This window comes from Platichthys flesus, chromosome 2 (genome assembly GCF_949316205.1).
Source record: "Platichthys flesus chromosome 2, fPlaFle2.1, whole genome shotgun sequence".
NCBI lineage: Eukaryota > Metazoa > Chordata > Actinopteri > Pleuronectiformes > Pleuronectidae > Platichthys > Platichthys flesus.
This window is the reverse complement of record NC_084946.1, coordinates 21,523,583-21,546,675: the sequence shown is the minus strand read 5'-3', so window position 1 is coordinate 21,546,675 and position 23,093 is coordinate 21,523,583. Positions and strand designations below refer to the sequence as shown.

General features: G+C 43.5%; 1 protein-coding gene across 6 annotated transcripts in view; it reads right to left on the bottom strand.

Moving 5' to 3' along the window:
- Positions 1–487: 487 nt before the first annotated feature.
- Positions 488–23,093, bottom strand: part of tox2 (TOX high mobility group box family member 2) — a 95,672-nt gene continuing 73,066 nt past the window's right edge. For 4 of the 6 annotated variants that reach the window (XM_062405886.1, XM_062405895.1, XM_062405904.1 and 1 more), the window contains 6 exons: positions 14,862–15,122; positions 13,214–13,444; positions 7,652–7,732; positions 4,478–4,882; positions 4,246–4,394; positions 488–2,701 (listed from right to left, as the gene is read on the bottom strand). In XM_062405886.1, coding sequence (XP_062261870.1) covers positions 2,659–2,701; positions 4,246–4,394; positions 4,478–4,882; positions 7,652–7,732; positions 13,214–13,444; positions 14,862–15,122 — 1,170 coding nt within the window. In that variant the 3' untranslated portion in view covers positions 488–2,658. The remainder of the gene's footprint in view (positions 2,702–4,245; positions 4,395–4,477; positions 4,883–7,651; positions 7,733–13,213; positions 13,445–14,861; positions 15,123–23,093) is intronic. The other 2 variants (XM_062405913.1, XM_062405929.1) reach the window with 1 other exon arrangement.

Here is a 23,093-nt window from a genome sequence, read left to right as displayed (position 1 = left end):
CGCTCTATCTCTCTCTCTCTCGCTGAGTCTCTAAGAAGACTTGTGTGCAATTGGGGTAAAATCAGTACTTGGACGGTTGCCTGAGTTTGTGTGCACATTGCATTTCTCTGTTCTCTTTATCTCACACTAGACGCCCACGATGCACCACTTTCACAAGCAAAGAAGAAGAAGAAGAAGAAAAAAAACGTCTTCTCGCATCTGCTCTCTCGTTTGTTAAGATAGTTTACTGGCAATATCCACGCTGGCTGCTGTCGACTGCATCCGCGGCTAATTAGGTAAGGCCACCGGAGCCCCGAGCTAAATATATAGATAGGATACAAATGTGACCTTCTTCAGTGCAAACACACTGGGAGGTGGGGAGAGTGGTGGGTGTCTTTAAGACGACGTGTGCCCCGTCTTTAAAAGTGTGAGCGTCTCAATAGAGTGACAACGGGACAGAACAGGAGACGCCGTCTGCAGGGAAATCAAGAGACATGAGGCCTTTTTTCACTTTTTCACTTTTTTTTATTATGCAGGTTTGAAAATTAAAGAAGCGTCGTGACACAAACAGATGCTGCTGGCAAGGAAAGAAAGGAGCAGCAACCAAAATGTAAAAAAAAAAAGAAAAATGAAAGAAATAATAGTCACTGTGGTCATCATCATTTTTTTTTTTGTATATATCAAACCAAAGGAAACAAAAACAATAGATTAAGAATAAAAATACACCTCCATTGTAAGAAGCAAAAGTGATCTAATTTCTTTCATAAATAAGAAAAAACCTGTCCAATGGCTGATGGGCAACTAGCGAAAGAGGGAAAAAAAACACAATATATTGATAACCATTTAAAATATTTATCGTTTACTGGCTTTACAAATAAAATAACTACAATTGGCAGGTTTTTATTTTTTACACAACTTAGAATGTTATAGTTCTGTAACAACTGAAAGTGGATTCGATGCTACAGAGCAAAGAGATGAGAACAGATGTCTGTCAGCAAACAAAATGCATTTCTGTTAATCACACGAGAGTTAAAAAGATGAGATCAACACAACCAAACACCGACTAGAAACTTATAAAAATCACTGTAACGCGGATGTGATGGCTCCATTCACATGTTCCATTACTTCACTGCTGCCTGTCGAGGAGACGAGAATCGACATCGTGGTCAGACAAAATAAGAAGAGGGAGCGAGGGATAGAGGGAGGGAGGGAGGGGATGGGGGGGCGGGTGGGGGTGTTTTGAGGCAATATCTTTTTCTTTTTTTTCTTGTGTTCACCTGCGACATTATATCTCATTTTATATCTCCTGGCGTTTTGTTTTTTTTTCTTCTTTCTCTCATTGCGTGTCCTTCCTCTCCGTCTCTCTCACCTGGCTCTTTCCATTTAATGATCTGCAGGACACATATTGTGTATTCAGTTTTTAGATTGAACTTTATTGGAAAAAAAAACCACACCAGTGAGCACGGATTTAATGCAGGAACGAGAGTGTGAAATACTCGTCTGAAATCCAGCTGCACACGGCTGTTCAAATTCACCAGAAAGACTCTGAAACACTGAGACGCTCTCGTGCACGAGGATCCGTGCACGCGCTCGAACTGCGTGCGCTATGAATGGGGTACATTCTAACGTCCACACACACACACACACACACACGCACGCACACTCATCCATACACACACACAATGGCTCACATGTGATATTAAAGAAGAGACAAATCTATCTGGACCTCCGATTCCCAATCTGATCCCATAAAAGTGATATTTACAATCACACTGTGACAGCTCAGTCGACCCGAAACAGGTCTTTAATATTAAAAAAAGATTATTTTTGTTTTGTTTCTCTTCCCCCCCCCCCACCCAAGCTTTTTTTCATATTAATTTGCAGGCCCTTAAGCAAAGCTACCATTACATGGAGGCCTGTGCTGAACCTACTAGAAGTTAATATTTCTCTACAACACAGGGCCCCGACAAAAAAAAAGAGGAACAATCTTGCAAGCCAGAAATAAATAAAACATCAACGACAACAATAACAACAACAAAAAAGGGGGTAAAAAAAAATTTAAAAAAAAAAGGAAATTAAAATGATTAAAGAAGAAGGAAGAGTCGTTCTTTTTTTCTTTTTTTTTAATTCTTCTCATTCTAATTAAAGCTGCATGTGGCCCCTGAGGGGTCTGTGAGGGTGACATAGCAGAGGAGTGCTCAGCCGCCCGGTCTGTGGCGGAGAGGGCACAGACGCACAACTCAGACAGAGGAGGGGTGGGGTGGGTGGGGTGGGTGGGGGTGGGGCTGCGTCGCTTCGTAAGTGCTTGGCAAATTTAATACAGCGAGAGGACTGCTAATACATTAAGTGGTACAGACAGTAGTCATCTAGTCAAAAAACTCCGGTCACAAATTCTTCTAGAAACTGAGAAATAAAAATAATAATAGTTACATTGACAAATAAAGGTGGTGGTGTGTGATGGTGTCTTGGAGGCAGAATCTGTGTGTGTTTCTGTGTGTGTCTGTTTGCATGTGGGAGTGTGTAATTGTATGTTAAGTGTGCACTGTGTGTGTATGTTATGCGTGTGCATCAGAAGAGGGGGAGAAATGGGAGAGGGGGATGGTTGGTGGTGGGGAGAGGGGGGGGGGGGGGTGACAGTAGACTCCTCGGTGTCGTATTTGTTGACAGAGATCTTCAGTTTCAGGTGAGGTAGAGTGGCTTGTCCCTGCCTATCATGCTGCCACTGCACAGGGAGACAGAGACGGACACAGGTTAGAATCAACTGAAAAAAGAAGAAAATGGCGGAGAAACAATTCATCTCCGACTGTTTTTATTTGCAAATTTAAAGCATGAACACAGATTGTAACATGAGCTAGAATTTGGCTCCGTGTAAGTTTGAATGTCCATACTAACATGCCCGGAAACACTTATCACGTGACCAACCATGTAATAGTGCCCAGGAAAACATGCAATATGGAATTACTGCTCGAATAAAGCTAATTTCCTACACATGTAAAAAAGTTGTATTTTTAGATTTAACTGCACAAAGACTATTCTTCTTATCGCTGTTGTTAATACTGTTATTTTGTGGATGTTCCCAGTAACATGCAACATCTACTGCACGTCTGTCTGTAAGCCCAATGAGACACATTGTGATTTGTTAATCTCAGCTTTACATCTAAAATACGATTGATTGATAAACTTGTAACTGATTATTCATGGTGTGTTCTACACTGGTAGCCGAGGCAGAGCTGGTTGTTAAGTGGTCTTGTGATGGGAGCCGCACGATTCAGCGACGGCTACATCGTGAACCAAAAGACCCGATAAACCAGCTGATGGTCGTACGTCATCATCTCCAAACGTCTCCGCTTGTGTCCATCAAGACTGGAAACAGGTCATTTCATTAACTTTTCCATTTCAGTGGCTTTAAAACCCCGGAGTCGCGTCGACTCCATAGCAGCGTTTATGCGTCTTCAAATGAAAACGTGGTCACATGGACGCAGCCTCACTCTGAGAGAGCTCTGTGGATAAACCGATCATTTCCAGGTGCTTATATCTTCCAGTGCAGCAGGACGCCTCAGCCTCTGCCAAACCATTTAGTACAATAACGGTGAAAAGTCGGGTTAGGAACATCTGTTTAATTTTTTTTCTCCCACCGCTGCCTGACAAACACATGACAAGCTCTATTATCTCACCATTACCTCTCCAGCTGTCTCCCCTGTCTCACCGGAACCCAGCTGACACCTCTCACTGCTTATATTGTGGAAGGCGTGTGAGAGGCTGACATGACAATATATGTTTCTCTCTGAAGGAGTTCCAGGAAGACAAACATATGATTTTTATCTTATGAATCTGATGAATTTAACCGGAATCTTTGGCGAATTCAAAAATATTAAATATGAGTTGATATTTTGGGAAAAGAAAGATCTCATTCAAGTTTGGTGCAGATTCAGATAATGAACTCAAGGAATCGTTTTCACTTTCTTTAACTTCGTGGGAAAGGACATTTCTGTGAAGTTTATACAATTTCTCAAGGAATAGTTCATTGATCTTGATAAAGAACTGTACTTGTGGAATTGATTTCTATGAGCGTGTACACTTTGATTGGACTGTTGGGCCTTGGCGGAGTAATGCACATATATATATATATATATATATTTATAGTACAGTAGATCAAACTTGGTTGTTCTCAGTTCATTTCTCTCCTTTCAGAGCTTGTGGGAGTTGATGAGCTGCTGTAACAAAGGTTATTGTTGAAAACAGGGGATGCAAGTAAAACCCACTGACCTGCAGTGGTTGCCACACTCCCGATTGCAGTATTCACCGTCCCAGTCGTGGCCCTGAGGCCCTCCAGGGCCTGGACCAGGACCAGGGGCTCCTGGAGACTGGGAACCACCAATACTCTTCTGATACTCTGACTGGAGGTGGGAGAAACCCTGGAGAAAGACAGAAAATTAAGCCCAACTCTAAGCGCCAGAGAGGTCGTGCAGCAGGAGGCGTGTCTTGTTGGTTCCTCTACCTGCTGCCCATGAGGCGGGGAGTGAAGAGAGGCCTGCAGCCCCATCTGGTGAGGGATGATTGGCTGGGACTGCTGCATGCGGATCGGCTGGTTGAGGAGCGAGCTCTGGTGCATGGAGAGCTGCTGGTGGGGGTGAAGTGGGGGGCTGATCTGGAAGGAGGAAGGGGGAGAGGCACTAATGCTGGGCAGCATCTGCGATTGGCTGAGCGTCTGCGACAGGGTGTGGCGGGGGGCGTGTCCTGCGTAGCTCTGCAGGTCGGTGAGGGGGAAGCCCCCGGGCCCCAGGTAGGGTGACGACGGCTGGGGGGGGTGTGGCACGCTGTACAGGGGCGGGTTGGCTGACATCATGTGTGGAGAGCCCTGGCTCGATTGGCCGCCTTTTGTCTCCACTTGGTCGTTATACGTCTACACCGGAGACAGGAGGAGGAAGACGATTAAACTCATGTCTGTGTGAACACAGTTTTCAGGATCATTGAGGGATTGTTGGATTTATTTATAATTAAAGGGGATGAATTATTTTGACTTTGACTTTATGTTGTTGGTCTTTAGTGTTTCCAATGTATTGCCTATTACTGTAAAGTGCAGTTCATACTACACACCACAAAACACAATGTTATTATAAAAAAAAAGAAAGAAGTTGTAATAAAAGATAAAGAATTCAAATAATGATTGAGTTTGTGTAAAGGATGAATATTTAACTGACTGCAATGTCATTGATTTTTTATCGAAATGCAGATGTGTACGATTTGCGTTGTCTCTTTTTGTTGTAAATTAGCTGTAGTTTTGCACAACCACATATGATATATGATGAAAATATTTCATGAGCATCACTGCATCTTTAGTATAGAGTAAAAGATTTGTACGGACAGGCTCACGCATGTGACAGCTGAGAGGGCTGATGGACACTGGATGATAAAACTGCCCCACAGAGCCAACTGCTGCTCCTCCTCATTCCCACAGAGGCGCTCCTCTCAGGGGAGGCTCTCAAAACAATATGTCACTGATGCAAAGAGAGAGGAGCAGCTGGCTCTGGCAAATTCAAATACAGGGACAATCACTTCAATGAATGGCTCCTCTTTCCAAAAATATGTGTATTTGATATGAAAATGTGTTTTTTTTAAATGTTAGTATTTACTATGCTACACATGCTGAGCACTAAACATCGGTTTAATCATTGTCCCACGGTCACTGCTGTTTTCATTGTCTTTTATTATTCTACATAAAGACCTGTTGATGCCTCACACAGACAGACACACATTTATTTTGCAGCTCTCTTTCTGTCCCCTGCTCTTTCATGACATTTTTTTGTGTATTTGTGTGTGTGTGTGTGTGTGTGTGTGTGTGTGAAATACATCCAGTGTTTCTCATTAACCGTCAGACTGGCTGAGGTGATCTGTGACGGTCTGCTGTTTAGTAATGGCTCACATCCATCCCTCCGAACCCCTGAAATAATCAATGGAACAGGATGGAGGGATGGATGGAGCCGAGGGACACACACTTTTGCCGGGTCAAGTGGAAAATGAAATACTAAAGAAATGATCGGTGGGCGACATATTGAGATAAAAGGACTTCCTATTTGTCAGAGGAACTGTATGAGCAACATCCATGTTTGTTTGAAGACAGTTTACTGAATCTGTGGGATTTAAAACTTAAAAAAAACAACATTATGCACGATTCTTTGTAATCAATGAGGATGAAAAGAGCCATGACACACAGCAATCGCACTTTCCTTTTATTCCCTACATCTGTAACACAAACTGACATGCGTCACAAAACAAAAAAGGCAACAGGTGCACGCCGAGGATGTGAATCCTTCAAATGATGCTCCAATTACCTCTAATTCCACCCCCCCAATTCACTTTGAAAAGACTCCTTTATTGGTAATTGAAAGAGCGAGAGAGAGAGAGAGAGTCGTGGTGAATCATGGGATTCAGGGCTGCATTGGGATTGGTTTGTACTGAATGAGTGGAGCTGGGGGGGGGGGGGGGGGGAGTGCAGGTTTATTTTTGTGTAAGTTTTATTTGACTGGCAATCTACCAACATATAGTATCAATCAAGTCTCTGCATAGGAGCTCTGACGTGGACGTGTAATTGCACCGGCGAAGACAAGAGATGAGAATGGTCTTTTCAGTTGTAAAGTAGGCCTCAGTGAGGAGGCTGATGAATTAACTATTCATGCCCTAATCAAGGTGCTTGTTTTTGGCCCATGAGCAGGAGAGGAAGTGTGGCGCTGTGCCGAGGAGGGGGGGGGGGAGGAAGGAGGAACGGCGAGAGGGGCGGAGCTTGGTATATGCTAATGCAATTTAGAGCTGTGTTTTAGAAAACAATGCAGGAAAGTTAGAAATGAAACACCAGCGATCTCTGTGGATGAAAACCCCCCTCGCAGATGTAAGGAGAAGTGTTGTCGGGGCATTTCATATTAGCGCCCGAAGTAAAATAAGACCTTTTCACAATGTGGACGAGGCTCTTACACAAGCTGATAGAAATGCATTAATGTGCTCGACTGGAGCAAACCTGCTGCAAAGAGGGAGCAGTGGGTGTGAGTAAACCTCAGCCAACACATTAGAGGCCCATCAGGGAGGACAGACACACCAGGAGGACAGCAAATGATAGGTAATGTCCACTTCTGCTCTTACACCATGTGCACACTGTTGAGCACGCACGCTAACACGCACACGCATGCACGCACAAACACACACACACACACACACACAACCACAAACACACACACACACAGACATGTACTGTTAATTTTTATTTCTCCCCAGGTTGCAAATCGGGTGTGTTTGTGGCCTAATTTTCACTGTTCTCCTCTGAGCACACACACACACACCCACCCACACACACACCCACACATGCACCCATACACACACACACATGCACACACCCACACACACACCCACCCACACGCACACCCACACATGCACCCATACACACACACACATGCACACACCCACACACACACCCACCCACACGCACACCCACACATACACCCATACACACACACACATGCACACACCCACACACATGCACTCGCAAAACATACAAACCTCTCTCCATGCAGCAAGTGGACCCTTTTCATGGAATAAGAGTGAGAGGAATTCTCTGTCTAATTCATCATCCCTTACTTCGCCGCTGACCCGTGTATACCAAAGACGTGACCCCCGCAGTTACCTTGGAAACCAGACTGGCTCTGTAGGCGGCCAGGGCTTTCAGGTACTCCTTCTTCGCAGCCTCTGTTTTCCTCTTGTAGTTCTGCAGGAGAAAACACAACAACAACAACAACGATTGATTACAAGGTGATGCCAAAGGCTACAATGACCCTGTGGACGGCGCTGACTGATGTGGATGAGATTTCGGGAGTCACGGTGTGATTGTGTGACCGGACAGGGGGCACAGAGACCTATCGAACGCATTCATTGCGCCGTTATCAAGCCGAGGAGCTTGGACCATCTGCATGACGCTGCTGCATCCGAATCATATATAGCATCCAAAAATGTCCCGGAGAAAATGCCAGGAAAACCCCGAGCACAATAACCCCCGAAAATGGAGTTTGAAGTGTTATGGAGCCAAATGAGGAGAGAAAAACCTGTTTGTCATTTCCGTGGGCCGCTTCTCACTCTGTTGCTCGTCTCTTAATCAGAGCCGATGCCCCAGCAAATCATTCAGACGAGGAAGAAAGAAAGAAAAAAGAAAGAAAGATAGAAAAAGAATTCAAAACAGCATCGGCAGAGCGGGAATCTGAAGCCTTCTGAACGAAACCTCAAATGATGCGTTAAGACGGGGAATTGGAGTTAATGTCATCACACGTCACTTACGGGCTCTTTATGGAAGCCATTGCCTTTTTGATGCAGGGAAAACAAGTCGCAGAAGGTCCACTGTTAAATCGATGAGGAAGACTCAGATCTCAGCTCCTCTCTGGAGCATTTTAATATGAAGGAGAGTGTGTGTGTGTGTGTCTCTGTGTGTGTGTGTGTGTGTGTGTGTGAGTGATTGCACTGGGTAATTACTGATCCTCAGTGAGAGACAGTGTGTGGTTCCCATGGACGGGGTCATTTCTTTCAAAGAGGTGGGGTAGAATAACCATTAAGCATTCATGCGTCGCTGAATGCACACAGGCCGGCAGCCGCTAACACATGCAGTCAATAAACAAACAGACGTACACACAACAACAAACAGACCAGGGTGAAGATGGATATACAAGCTCAAATAGCTGATGTCCCCTCACTCATCCCTATTTACATCATCATCATTATTATTTCCTTTCCAGGACACCGGCCACATATTTCAGAAGACTTGAATGCAGCCGTCTATACAATTTTTCCAGGAAGCACCTATTAGGGAAGGAATTATTGTAATAAAAAAAAAAAACACACACAACAGAAGTGACGACCTTACCGCTCACCCCTTAAATATTGATAGAGCCGTGGCTGCCTCTTTAATGAACCCCAAACTACTTCAATTTCAAATTAATTGAACACAGCTAATGAGTCGCGCAACGACGGATACTTTTAAATAAATTACCATGCCTAAGGATGTCTAATTATTCCAAAGTGAGTGGATTCATTAGCAATTGAAGCCGTCATGAGGCTGCAGGTCAGTATGAATTAAAAATAACAAAGCTGCGAGGGGAGAGCATATGCCTCCATCGTAATCCTGACACAGAGGTGTCCCGCCTGAATTAGCCCCTAATTGTACTTTAATGAAATGTTCTTGTTTGATAACCAGTTAATTACAGGAGACAATAACGCCGCACCCCCGCCGACACTGAAGGGAGTGATTACCCCCGACGACCGAGAAGACCGCGCAACTGGTGAGACGAGCAGGAGGAGAGGAAACACACGGGAAGAGTGGAGGGGAGAGGACAAAAGGCGAAGAAAGGAAACGAGAGGAGAAGGGAATGAAACCAGAGTCAGGGAGGAACAGGAGGGAGCGAGAGAAAGGGGAGGGGAATAAAAGACGGGCATGGATATTGAGAGAAAAGAGGGGGAAAGACAAGAGTGACAGGGAGGGGGGGAAAGGAGAGATGAGAGGAAAGAGGAAGAGAACAGAGCTAGGGGGGAGGAAGAGAGGTTGCATATATGTGAAATGGAAAAGAGGAGAGGAAAGGGAGGAAAAGGAGGGAACAATTTCAAACTAAAAAGAATAAAAAACGAATATTTGTAAAAGGGAGACAGTGAGCTCCCGTTGAACAGAAACTAAAACCAAGCCTCAGTGAGCAGTTTAACATCAAACCAACGTTTACACAAAGTGACGGCGTTCGTTTACTTCTATCTCTGACCTCTCGCTGATACGCAGCAGACTCAATTAAAGCTCAGGGCTCTCCTCCCTCCTCCCCAAGTCCACCACCATTGTTTCTTACTACTCTCATAAGAGAAACACAGAATTGAACTTAATCTTGAAAAACAAGAAAAGTGTTCTTTTGTGTTTCTGGGGCAGCTTTAACATGTCGTCACCTTGAGGAGTAACACAGCCCAAACAATGCATTGATCTTGAACAATAAAGCAAAGGCCTATGGGGAATTCAAACAAAGACGCCGTATAGCGCGAAAGCTACGACAACGTCTTAATAAAAAAAAAGAAATATGAACATTAACATGAATACAATAATCTTGTGTTCTGCGGAACACACGGGCGACATCGGAGAATACACAACAGCACACAGACAGAGGGGGGGGGGGGGGGGGGTACGCACAACAAAAAGAATCGCAGAAAGAACTCCAGTCACAACAACGAGGCGTCTGAACAGATCGTTTCTTAAATAAAATACAGCGATTAAACATTTTGCCTTCAGTGCATATTTTTTTGTGTGAGTTCAGCTGCACGCTGTGTTTGAAGAGTGAACTGCAGGTAATTGGAAACAGGGGCCACGTCCTAGTTAAAACAAAGCTGTGTATAGGGGAAGGCTTGTGTTTACATTCTGGTGCTCCTGCATGGCTCCAGAGGGTCTGACTGGGATTCTGCACAACGCACCTCAGAGGTCCTATAGGGATGACGTGACGGCCAGCGTTGGGGAAAAAAAAAAGAAAAGGAGTAATGGCACCGACCAGAGCTGGGGGGGGGGGGGGGGGGTGGATAGACGTTAAAAGCTTTACGTTAAGTAGTCAAACCTTGTCATGGAAAGTTTTGTCTGTCTGTGTCTATGTGGAACGCAAATCTCCTCGAAACCGTTCAACTTATCGGCTTCATGCTCAAATCGGTCCATGAGAGTGCAGGGCCGAGGTTTGGTGCGATCCGGATGATACGTTGAATATTATTAAATCTGAGCAAACATGCGTCCAGCACTCTGTAGCCGCCAGCAGGGGCGGGGCAGTGCGGCTTCAGTCAGTGGACCCAGCAGCGATCTGCGACTGGGTCAAACCGCCGGTCAAATCGCCACCAGCTGTCTACAAATGAAGTGCACGTATTCGAGTTGTTGCTGCAATACTTTATATTGAGCTAAGTTAGTGAGCTTTTATTTTGAAAGGGTGTGAACTTGGACCTGAAGATTGCCGATTACTTAAAAGTTCACAACATGCAATGTATGACAAAATAACATCAGCCACACATGCGGACGATAACAAAGCAAATTCTGTTTTAGTTGATGAAAAACATTGACTTTAAATGTTTCACTGCAAATAAACCAGGTAGGATGAACACAACGTTTTCTCGTTTTGCAACATGTTAATAAAAAGCTCTGCAGACGACGAGCCATTAGTCTATTACCAGACTAATATTAAACAAAAGAAACAAACTGATGTGTTTCATGAGAATTTAAATGCTAGAGCTAAATTGAGTCCACTCTGTAAATACACAGTTATCAAGTGTATCCATGTTGTGCAGGAGTAAGTGACAGTGCTAGTCACTGACTGAATAATTAGAACAATTACAGCGTTATTGCCCAGACAGGGAGGTACATTTCATTCCATAATGACATCATTACCTCAAGTTAATTATCTGCCGTGTGGGGTGACACGTTCGATTAAACACATGAGTGCACAAACAAATCAAAAAATTAACCGCTCCGCCATTACAAATAGACAAATTTGTAATGGCGGAGCTGCCCTTCTCTCAGCTTCCTTCTCCGATCTCAGGTAAAACTGTAAAGGACAAATGCATTTAGGAAGAAGAGAGAGGGAGAGAGAGAGAGAGAGAGAGAGAGAGAGAGAGAGAGAGAGAGAGAGAGAGAGAGAGAGAGCACTGCTTCTCTGGTGCAAAATCTAAGTTGAAAGAGACGCCGGGACACGAAGGGTTAAGAAGCACAAACAATAACATTTCAGGAGCAGATGTCCTTGAGGCGAAACCAAGGACAAGGCAATTGCTAATCTTGTATTCCCAGCATGATCAAATCACCAGGCAACAGATATAAATAAAAGGACAGGAAATGAGGAATTCACATTCAAGGGTGTCAGCGGCGAAATGAAGATTCATGGTGAAGAGCCCCGGTGAAGGCGGCAAAAATTAACTGCAAATAAAAGGGACAGACGGCCTCCAAAGTCCGGCGTATAAAGTAGGTTTGCTGGGAGAAAAACACACACGCACACACAAACACACACACACACACACACACGGATGGGCTGAGGAGAATGGGCTGCACTTTGTCATGGAGACAGGTGCTTTTATTTGACACCCAATAGGCTGCGGCCCGACTGGATATTCTAAAAATATGAGTCTGCGCATGATCACCAGACTGTCTCATTTCCCATTCATTTCACACCATCACAAACACACAGCCGCCTCTTTGACTTTGCCGAAGAGAAACCGATGATGTGCTTGTTTAAAGCTGCGGTGAAAGTTGCCGCGGCGCCACAGACACGGGTCAAACTTCGGTAAAATCGAATTGGCTCCTGATAGTGTCCCGTCAAATAAATCTACAGCTGATGTAATCTGACGTCTTTCAGTACATGACTTCTGCTGCGTTAACACAGGCCAGACGACTGATCCTGAACCAGTTTCTTCTGTGGAAAAAAATACATGTAGAGCTGAGATGATGAACAACTAACCCATTAAGACCAGATGAGACTTACACCTTTAAGATCAGGTGCAACGTTAACATGTGTCTCCAGTTAGAGACAGATGAGAGGCCTACGATCTTTGTTCTCGGGTCATTGATGTAATACATTGGGATTCGCCAAAAATCTTGTGGAAAAAGCTAAATGCATTATGGGAAATGTAGTTTGTAGAATTTAAAGGAGAATTTCAGACCATTGCTGACGATCTAAGTGATGTTGAAGCAGGTAGAGGATTAAGACCGAGACACTGCTCCTGCTGACCAGGGGTATGTTTGAGAAGGAGGAAGATGGGGAACATCGCAGCAACATTACCAGTCTTATTGTTTTTTAATATAACTTTCGTTGAGTTAAGGGAAATGGCAAAGATTTACAATGAAAGCCAAATATTAAAGCTATCATTAAAAAATTGATATATATATTTCTTGTTTATCTGCTTCCGAGGTTTTGTAAAGTCTCTGCACCAGTTGTTTTCAAAAATTCAGTTTTAGAGAGTTATTTTCATCTGAGGTCTTAATGGGTTACTGGTCAGTCAACCAATAGAAAAAGTCTAAATGTGTTTTAATAACTGAATAAACATTTTAGTACTTTTTTCAGGCAAGGATACCAAATATCTCCTAATTTCATCTTCTGAAGTGGGACGATTCAAAAAAAAATCTTTGTAATATATGATAATAAACTGAAAATACTAGATCTGCTACATGAATCTCTTTCACTGGCGATTACAGGATGATAAAAGACGAACGAACCTGTTTCTGCTCCTCTCCCAGTCCGTCCCACATGGAGGCGACTATCTTGGATACATCGCCGAAGGTGGCGTTGGGATTCTGTCCTTTAATGGCTGCCTGGGTGTCCCTGAAGAACAGAGCGTAGGCTGACACAGGCTTGGTGGGCTCATTGGGATCCTTCTTCTTCTTCTTCTTCTGGGGCTTGGGTTTGGGCTTCATCATCTCTGAAGATGGCCGCTTCTCACCTGTGATCTGAAAAGAAGAACACACAACAGCTTATTGTCACGTGCAGGAACAAGGTCGAACAATTCATCTGCCTTTGGAATGAATAATTGCGTCTGTGATGGATGCTTTCAGCACGGGGTCTGGCTGAAGCATGTAAACTTCATTAAATCCATAATTCAATCTCCCTGCTCAATAGCTGTGTAGTCAGCGTTTGAATATTGCAGTGATGTTTCACTGACAGTCACACTCAGCGACAACAGTTTTTCTTTCCTGCCTCCACTTGGTCAAAAAAAACAAACATCGGTCATAGTTGAATTTAGCGAACCCTTTCAAATCTTTATTTTTGCAGTTGTTCAGCGAGTCATAAATTCTGACTCCTCATGCAGAGGGGTGAAAGGAATTTTAAATCGCCTGCTGTATCTGCCCGGGCTTTGATGTGGTCTCCGAATGAGTTGGAGCGAGCAAATGGAATTACTTACTGATAGGAGCGATGGTAATCATTTTGATTCACATGCACAGTGAGACGCACGGCAGAGAAGTACAGGCTGGAAAATATATTTTTTAAAGTACAGGATCCACCCCCCCCCCCCTTCTTGTTAAAGTGTATCACTGCGACCTATCATTTAAATACACAGATGAATATGAAACACTGCGGACGTGGCGGATTAAATTACACACTCATTCACACTCGCCCTGATAGAAATGAAGCAAATCCGCAGAGACATCGGTTGTGGGGCAATTTATGAGAACACTTTTACAGATTTACATAAAGCAAATGAAAGTAAACAAGTATCGTTCTCTTCCAATTTAAACGAACGGGTGATTTAAAAGAAGCAGTGGTAGGTTACAAGCCAGGCTGTGGATAACAAAACACCACACGCCTGCCAAGGCTGATGATCGAACTATTAAAATATGTAAAATGTACATTTCCGAACAAATGCATCATGGGAAAGTAAGTCATGTCCTCTCATGTGTGTGCAACTATAGTTATTCATTATATGTAATATATACTGTAGTTTGAACTTAGGAACATGCATTGGGCTGTGAACAAGTCACAAAAGAGTAATTGGAAATTAAATCGGTCTGACGGAGAAATTTACTTGCACAGAAGGAAAAGGGTGAATTTCTGCTTCCTAAATTTAGCTTTTTGAATTAAATGTGCTGCTCAGAATAAAGAAAAAAGTACTAAAATCCAATGAAATCGACAACTTAATGTCTCAAAGTAATTTTCTTTTCAAAAATGACATTGCGCCACAACATTACTTAACGTCCTAACCGCCCCCTCCTGCAGAGCTCTCCTAGCGAGTCAGAGTTTTTGTCCAGGCCATCATATAAAAGAAGCACCAGTACACCAGCAGTTAACATGCAAACCATCTCAGAAAAGCCCGGCCGAGCCCGCGCCTGCTCCTCCACAACTACAAGTCACACGCCACATCATCAGTACCTTCACGTGAGGATCAGTCTCCTCTTCCTGATTGGAGCTCGAGGGGGAGGGTGTGGCCGATTTACTTCCGGGAGGTGAGGGGGAGCCGTGAGGCAGCGCACTGCGGCTGACCTGAGAGTTCAGCTGGGACAGGGCTCTCATGGGGTTGGACATTGAGCTGTTTATCAGGGGGTGGTTATGGGCCGGGTTGTAATGAGCGCCGCCCGGGTGCTGGTGACGGTGTTGCTGTTGGTGGTGGTGGTGCAAAGCCATCTCCTGCATCTGGGGTGAGAGAAGAACACCAGCTTTACTATCTTCTCCTTCGCTCATTGTGATCAAAATAAAAAAAGAAAGGTTTGCCAATTAGCCAAATATGCAGTTATTTGAAAGTGGAGATAACATTATTAAATTTGACAAAAAGTAGTAGCGCTATTAAAAACATTTTTCAAAAAAATTAGATGAGTTGCAAAGAGGGAAATATGTCTGCTAGAAACTAGACAGACTAAAATAATTCAAGGCCGGTGGTTAGGGAACGTCTCTTCAGACGGTAACAAACACTATATAAGCAGCTCGTGGCAGAGTTTATCACTGGAAAACAAATGGCTATAAAAAAAGTAAAAATAAGAAGATACAACATCTCGGGTGAAGCCGACAAACACATCTCACTGCAACATCACTTTAGAAACACAACAACCTGCAGTGTTTGCTCCCTTAACGCTGAGAACATCTAGACAACATGACGTTTTCTAAAGTCTCACTTGGGATTTGTTGCGAGACACCGGCTACATCCATACTGCGACTTTTTTGTTTAAAAAACGATCTCCGTCCACATGAGTGTTTTGGCCACGTTTCAGTTTTAATCAGCATCGATACCAACACGCCTGAACTCACATATCAAACGACCAATCACGTACACTGGGCATATGCATGCTGATGTAAACAGGAAGGAATGTGCATCCGGCTGGTCATAGGATTTATGACAGATTGTTCAAATAATGGCTTTACAACACTGATTAGAAGCAACAGTTTATAGCATGTTGGAACGGTGTGTCAATGTTACATGATAATAATGCATACATTATAAAATGTCTGATAGAGATGAAGGGAGCAGCAATGGCGATTGAAGTGGATGAGTTATTGACATTAATGGTAGAGTATGTGAGTAGGCATATTGTATATCACGCATTGTGGTTGTAATCATATTCCACGATCACGATCAGGATCCATCATCATATTAAGTGGTTGTGAGTGTAAACATCATCGTTTCCAAACATCTCAGCTTCTGCTCATCCAGACTAAAACACAGCCCTGGAGTTTTCAAACTGAAATGGGGTCAGAAACGTTTCTGCTCAGAAAGATTTCGAACTGAGTGAAATGACCTGGAAGTCTCGAAGTGGCAGATGTGATGAGAGCTGGTCCAACTTCTCCTAATGCTGAGGAAAGGTGTGTCAGTGCTTCCTGTCTTATTTCCCTTTAGCATATGATATTTGACTTGACAATCCTTTATCTAGGAGACGCTGCAGAACTACAGTTCCTTTTTGCAGCAACACTTACACTGACGCATCATGGCAGAGACACGTCAATGTAAAAATATAATTTTTCAAATCATTGCCAAATTGGCAATAAGAACAAGTTGAATCCTCTATTGAGGAGCCATTAGTCATATTAACAGTAGATCACATGACTGCACTATAGTTGTCTATAAAGATCTACTTGCAGCTCCATCATCTTTTTTGTGTTCGTTAGATTTTCCCCTCAGCTTCCATTGAGACTTCATGGAAACGTTATCTCGAGAAAACTCTTGCATTTAACACAGAGGCTCGTCAACACTTAACTAAAATGATACATTTTCAATGAAGCTGACTCTCACTGCAAAAAGGTACGATGTGTAAAGTCTATTGATTTATCTAAAAGTGGGAGAAAACATCGGCTCCTGCTTCTGAAAATGAATTTTTGTTTAGAGGCCTGCAGGAATCTGCAGCACCTGATAGAGCAATCATCAAATCCATGCTATTGATCAGGAACCCTATCAACCCCTTTGCAGATACATATTATTCTCGCCATGTGCGAAGGAGAGAAATTGGAATTTACCACCGTGTTAAAAAAACACAGAAACCAAACTGGTGCTCGCAGATGGAGACTGACCCTCGCCCGGAGAACATCCTTCACACTGATTACAGAATCCCACTCTCGACGCTTTTAGCAGCCGCATAAGATCTTCAATAATAACCACATCAAAAGCTTTTCTCCAAGATTCATCAGGATACAACACGAGCGCAGACCAAAGGATGCTTTTAATGCCGGCATAAATGGGAATGTTTGGCAATTTACAGATCAGAAAGTGATGAACTAGCATTTGTTAGCTCTTTTAAACATTTATGAGTTAAATAATACATTACACATTAGTGCCTCGCAAAAAAAAAATTGAAAGGGCCCAAGCATATGAGGTCTTGATAAACACAAGTAGAGGTTCAGAGATGAAGGCTCGGCTCTCTAATCATAATTGGTCCCAGTAGATTTCCTAGAATAAAAATGCACAACAAAGTAATGTTGTACGAGGCGCTGGCCTGCTTTGAAAACTCATAATATTCACACGACATTATATTCGGTGCCTCAGCAGCTGCTCACAAAAGCCTGCCACGAACAAAGGCATTCCGTTTTTGCATTTCAAATAACCAACGCTGAAACCTCCCCCATCCGCAGCTATCTCCAACCTCCAATCAAATTTCAAAACACCATCGCTGTACTTCTTGAAACATGAGGAAGAACAGCTCCAGCAGAAAAACCCAGTGGTAAGACGGCAAAAGGAAATATGAGAGAGGAGAGAGAAACGAAAAGGGGGAAAGAGGGAAAAAAATAGAAATCCATTAATTTTCCATTTTCCATGGACTCGCTCTTTAAGGGTCCTTCTCCTCACAAACCAAGAAGCATTGAAAAAGCAATTAATCAAACATGAATGGCCTATCATGGATATAGGCGGCGCATTTCCATAGCAACAGCCTCCAGGCAAAATCGTCACCTTTTAATCTGAGCCACAACATGTTTAATATAAACAAGAGGGAGACGTGCACAGAGCCCAGTTCATCAGGCGGAAAGGTGCCACGCCACCAGTGCATCGTGGGTACTGGGTTGTCGGGGATAACAGGGATAACAAAAAACCTTAAATTATTAAAGCTCCTATTACTAATTGATTTGAGACGTATATTGTCGCCTATATATTGTTTATAGCAATTCGTCTCTGGCAGAAAATGAAGGTGGAGAGTGAGGGGCAAAACAATTTTTGCAGTGTTTTTGATTTGTTTTTGCATCTTTTGGTATTTTTTTGCTGTTATTTATGTTCATATTTCATCATAATTAGAGTTTTATGTCCCAACGAACAAAGAGGTTAGTTTTCAGAAAACATTATATAGACCTAAGCCTAAACTTAGATTTTATTCAAGTCAATATTTAACTTATATTAACAATAAACTATTACATTTATGGTATGAGTCATAAGCTAAAAGTGTTATCAAATATCTTTTTACAGGTACACGAGCAGCTTTATATAAAGCATAACACCCAAACAACTAGAGCTCATTACTCAAAACCTCCTATTGGGATCATTTATTCTAATAATCATTCAAAGGTTCCTTTTTTTCAAGAAACATTTCCCAGAGTGCATTGAGTTGCTGCGTTCACCTGAGAGAGACAGAGGGAGCAGGATGTTATCAGCGGGCGCCATCAGGCCCTGATCTAAATAAAGCGAGAGCGACCGACTGCTGAACAAATATTATGAGATGATGTGACAAAGGTTGCTGGTTGCCATAGGTGCAGTATGCTAATGCCTAATGGTATCATCCAACGGGCCGGTCGGGGGGGGGGGGGGGCTTGTCCCTGCTCTCTGTCTGTAGTACCTCACACTGGAGACAACGTCCTGGTACAGCTACAGACCAAAATCTAACAACACAAGCAATGTAGTGTCCTTAATTAACTTTAGATTATTTCCTAAAAGTTTGGATTCTGAGATCTCGTGGGGGAATCGTCCTTCTGGTCTTTAAACCAGAAGCTGGTTTACAGACCAGAGCTGTTTGTTGTAAAGTCCCGGGAGAGTCAGGTCCCTGCAAACACAGGAGAGGGGAGGTAAAAAGAGGAGAGGAATGGAGAGAGCCAAAAGAAGAAAAAGATATTAAAAAAATATGTATTTCGCACTTGACCTTCGTGCCAAAATTCATCTCCAAAGTTAGCGAGGGGACAGTAGGATATTGCTTTTTGGTGATGAGCAGCCGGGCGCACCTAAACTGTGATGTAAAGCCAGGAAACTCGGTGTGAACGGGTTCCACCGCCGCCGCCGCCACGCCTGTCGTGTTTGTATTCACATCTTGTACATCATAGTCAAATGGGAGTCAAATAACAAAGGCTTTCCAATTATGTGCAGCACATTGTGCGCGAGATGGAATATCACAAAGCCATTGTTCCCCTGCTCCTGCTGACCTTACCTTTGAAATGGTTTCACGGCCGCTCCAATTGCCTGCACCATTTGATTTAGCTAAGGGGATTTGACCACCAGCACAGAGATGAGAGGAGGGGAGAAGAGAGAGAGAGAGCCCCTACACATGCTACCGGGAGAGAGAGGAGAGATTCACACCGGAGGAGGGTGAAAACAGCCAACCTTGCTTTGTCCTCACGATGAGTATAGAAGAGTATAGCATCTGTTTCATCATTTCAATAAGCAGCTTGATTGCAATGCAAAGCTTTATCGCACTGGCATCATAATAAAAGCGTCTCTCCACGGTAAGGGATCAATAAGCGTTGTGTTCCTGTTTGGACTTATTAGACCCATCTGGAAGAAATCTTCAGCGTCTTGTCAATTCTTTAAATTCAGAGTTGGCCGCAGAGCTGGAGTCAATAGTTCAAAAATGTAAATGGAAGCTGAAAATGTACTTGGTAGCGATGGAGTATTTCTTTTTCCCACGCAGCGTTGCATGATCTCATCCAGTATTTACCATCACCTGCTGATGTGTCTCACTCCGACATGTCGACCCTGTCTCTCCCCCCCCCCCCCCCCCTCCTCCCTCTCCCAATACACGGAGATCAATCGCTCCCGTGCGTTTTAAGACTTTCCCCTTCTCCCCGCTCGCTGCTTGACTGGAACCATCTTGTTTAGAGTGATGGCTCACTCACACAGGTTCACGGCTGCTATTGTAAAATCACCCAGCGTTTAATTGAAACAAATGACTATAATAATAGAACATTATCCCTGCAGGCACCCAGCCATGACAGCTTTAATTAGAGGCGCGTACAAGACTGATCCTTCAAAAGCGCCGCCGTGGTAAACACGCCTTGAGGTGGGGGAGCCAACCCGGGGCCTCGCAGCCCTCAAAGCTACTTCTCATTCACCCCGAGGGCAGAGTGCTAACAACGCCGTTCCTCAAAGAGCCTTCGAGCCCTCACCCCTCGCTCCCCTTCCCTCTCTCCCTGTCTCTGTCTCTCTCTCTCTCTCTCTCTCTCTCTCTCTCTCTCTCTCTCTCTCTCTCTTCTCTGTCCCTTCAACCATGTCTTTGGTTTATCAAGCCTATATATACCCAGGAGGGTCATTTACACAAGCTGAGGGGAATTAATAAGAGAGTGGATTTATGAATCACACGCTACTTAAGTATGAAAGCAGAGGCAAAGCGCTGCCCCTGCCTACTTGTGACATCAGACAGATGCTACGTGAAGAGATATGATGGGCAGCGGAGGGCCTGCATGTTTGAGTGTGTAAAGAATTTGTGTGTTTTTTTTTTAAAGATGACTTCATTTGATGTAATGCAATGAGACAAGGGGACTTTGACTCAGACGTAATGTGACGCGGGGATCCAGGTGTAGTTTCAGCCAAGTGAATATAGCGAAGCAAGTATTAAAACCTCATTTTGTTTATTAGCTTGGCAGTCGCTCTCCGTGTTGCCAAAACAAGACAACATCGGGTCACTTTCAATCGGTCCAATTACACGCTCGTCAAAAACACAACAAGAAAAAAAAGGCTAAATGGCTGCTCTTGCACCTCCAGCGCTGAACTGTGATCAGGTAATTAATCTGGCAGAAAAACAGCAGCACCTTACAGAGCAGCGGCGGCAGCGGCATCAGGAAATACTTATGAGTCTCGACAGAAACTTTCCAAGAGAGAAAAGGCAATTTATTCTCACAACGTCGAAAGTGTTGAAATGGACTTTAACACCCGATCTCTACATCTCTCAAAGCCAAACAGACTCTGAGCCAACGCAGCTGACATTTTCATAAAATGCAGAAACTATGACTTTCAACTTGTGCCATACATACTTTACAATACACAACCACATACACACACAACCACACACACACACAATCACACACACACACACACACACACTCACACATATCCGCAGACATACAGAAGTGAAGTCATAACAAAAGTTAGAGTAAAAAAAAGGTCACATTTTATTATAGAGTCCCTTTTACTGGAATTTCCCTCCTGTAGTTTGTATATTATGTTGGTTAATATCATTATTATTATGATGATTATTATTATAATTATGTTACTGTTGTTGTTCAACGATAGCTGGAAGCGATGGCACAAAGAAGCTCATGTTCCCGGTTGTGATTTGTAAAGTGCGGTACCACCCTGAACGCCTCTCCCAGTGAATCTGTGGCAGCAACAAGGCAGTGGTTGATTTGCAGATAGTAATGTCATGATGTCCCCCTCGGCACCATCCTCCATGTTCCTCATTACTGCTAATGTCAGAACCTACTTTGCTTTTATTTTCTCTCTCTGTCTCTCTCTCTCTCTCTCTCTCTCTCGCTCTCGCTCTCTCTCTCTCTCTCTCTGTCTCTCTCTCTCTCTCTCTCTTCCCCTCTATTTATCTCTCCCCCCCTTTCAGGTCTTTCTCTTGTTCCTCTTCCCTTTTTATTATTTCTCTCTCTCTCTCTCACTATCTCGCTCTCTCTCGCTCTCTCTCGCTCTCTCTTGTTCTCCCCCTTTACATTCCCCCCCTCTCTCTCTCGCCTTCTCTTGTTCTCCCCCTTACTGTCCCCCCACCCCTCTCTCTCTCTCTCTCTCTCTCTCTCTCTCCGCCCGGGCGTGTCTCTGAGCTCACCTCACAAAGCACGGCGTCAGAGAATCAGAGCCTCGCCTGACATGACATGCAGGAGACGGTTGTGAGGAGCGGTGGGGACACACAATCTTGACAGCAGAAGGCAAGGCTCCTCTGCTCCCACTAATGAGACTCCTGACTGCCGTGTCAAACCCACTTTGTGTATATATGCATGCGCGTGTGTCTGTGTGTGCGGGTGCAATCGTGCACCCACACAACAACAACAACAACAACAAAAAAACATGAATGTAGATGCAGAAATAATGAACACAACAACGAGAAAGAGCACACACATGAAAAAAAAGACGAAGCTGCACCCGGTACTGTGTGTGCTGTGTGAGGTCATGATGAGGGGATTTGCATGTGTCCGGAGAAAGACTTCACACTTTTCCGAGAGAAACTTATCTTCACCGTTTTCTACAGTCGTCACTTTGCAAACAAATGAATGTGTGTAGATTTTTATCCAGCAAACGGTTTTGTCATGTCTCCGCTGAGGGAGTTGGAGGCTCATTATTTCAGTTTCTTTAGCTGATATAGAAATAATAACCTGGCTTTTTAAAAGGAGAATGAAACAAGTGTCTACTTGTTTGTCTACTACACTGCAAGATAACTGCATGCGTCAACAAGGAAAGATCAGAAAATGTAAATAAATAATAATAAATAAACTTACTTTGTGTACTTGCTGAGATGTTTGACCCGGCACTCGTTTCAATTCTAATATCAAATTCAAACTGACAGTTATCTAATAATATCTGTAGAGCCTGAGCAATATGGATTTTTTGGGGGGCGGATATGTATCAATAAAAAATTGGCAATGATCTCTAAGAGGTTGTTATCAAACCCTTATGAGGATAAATGTAATGTAAATAAAAAGAAGACACAAATAAAACCAAATAACATAGAAAATAAATGTAAAATGTTCCTGTTTTACTGTCTTGTTTATTCTGTAAAACATAAGTTTTCATATCGGCAGACATAAACACTGATATGTGTGTGATAGACTCATATCAGCCGTATATTTTTATCAGCCAACCGATAATGCAACGGGCTCTAAATCTCTATAAACTATATAAATTCTCATTAGCAGGAACTGCTACGGACACAGCCTGTGAATTATGCCTGCAGCTTACGTCTCTCTGTCTCAGGCGGTCGCAGCACTACATGAATT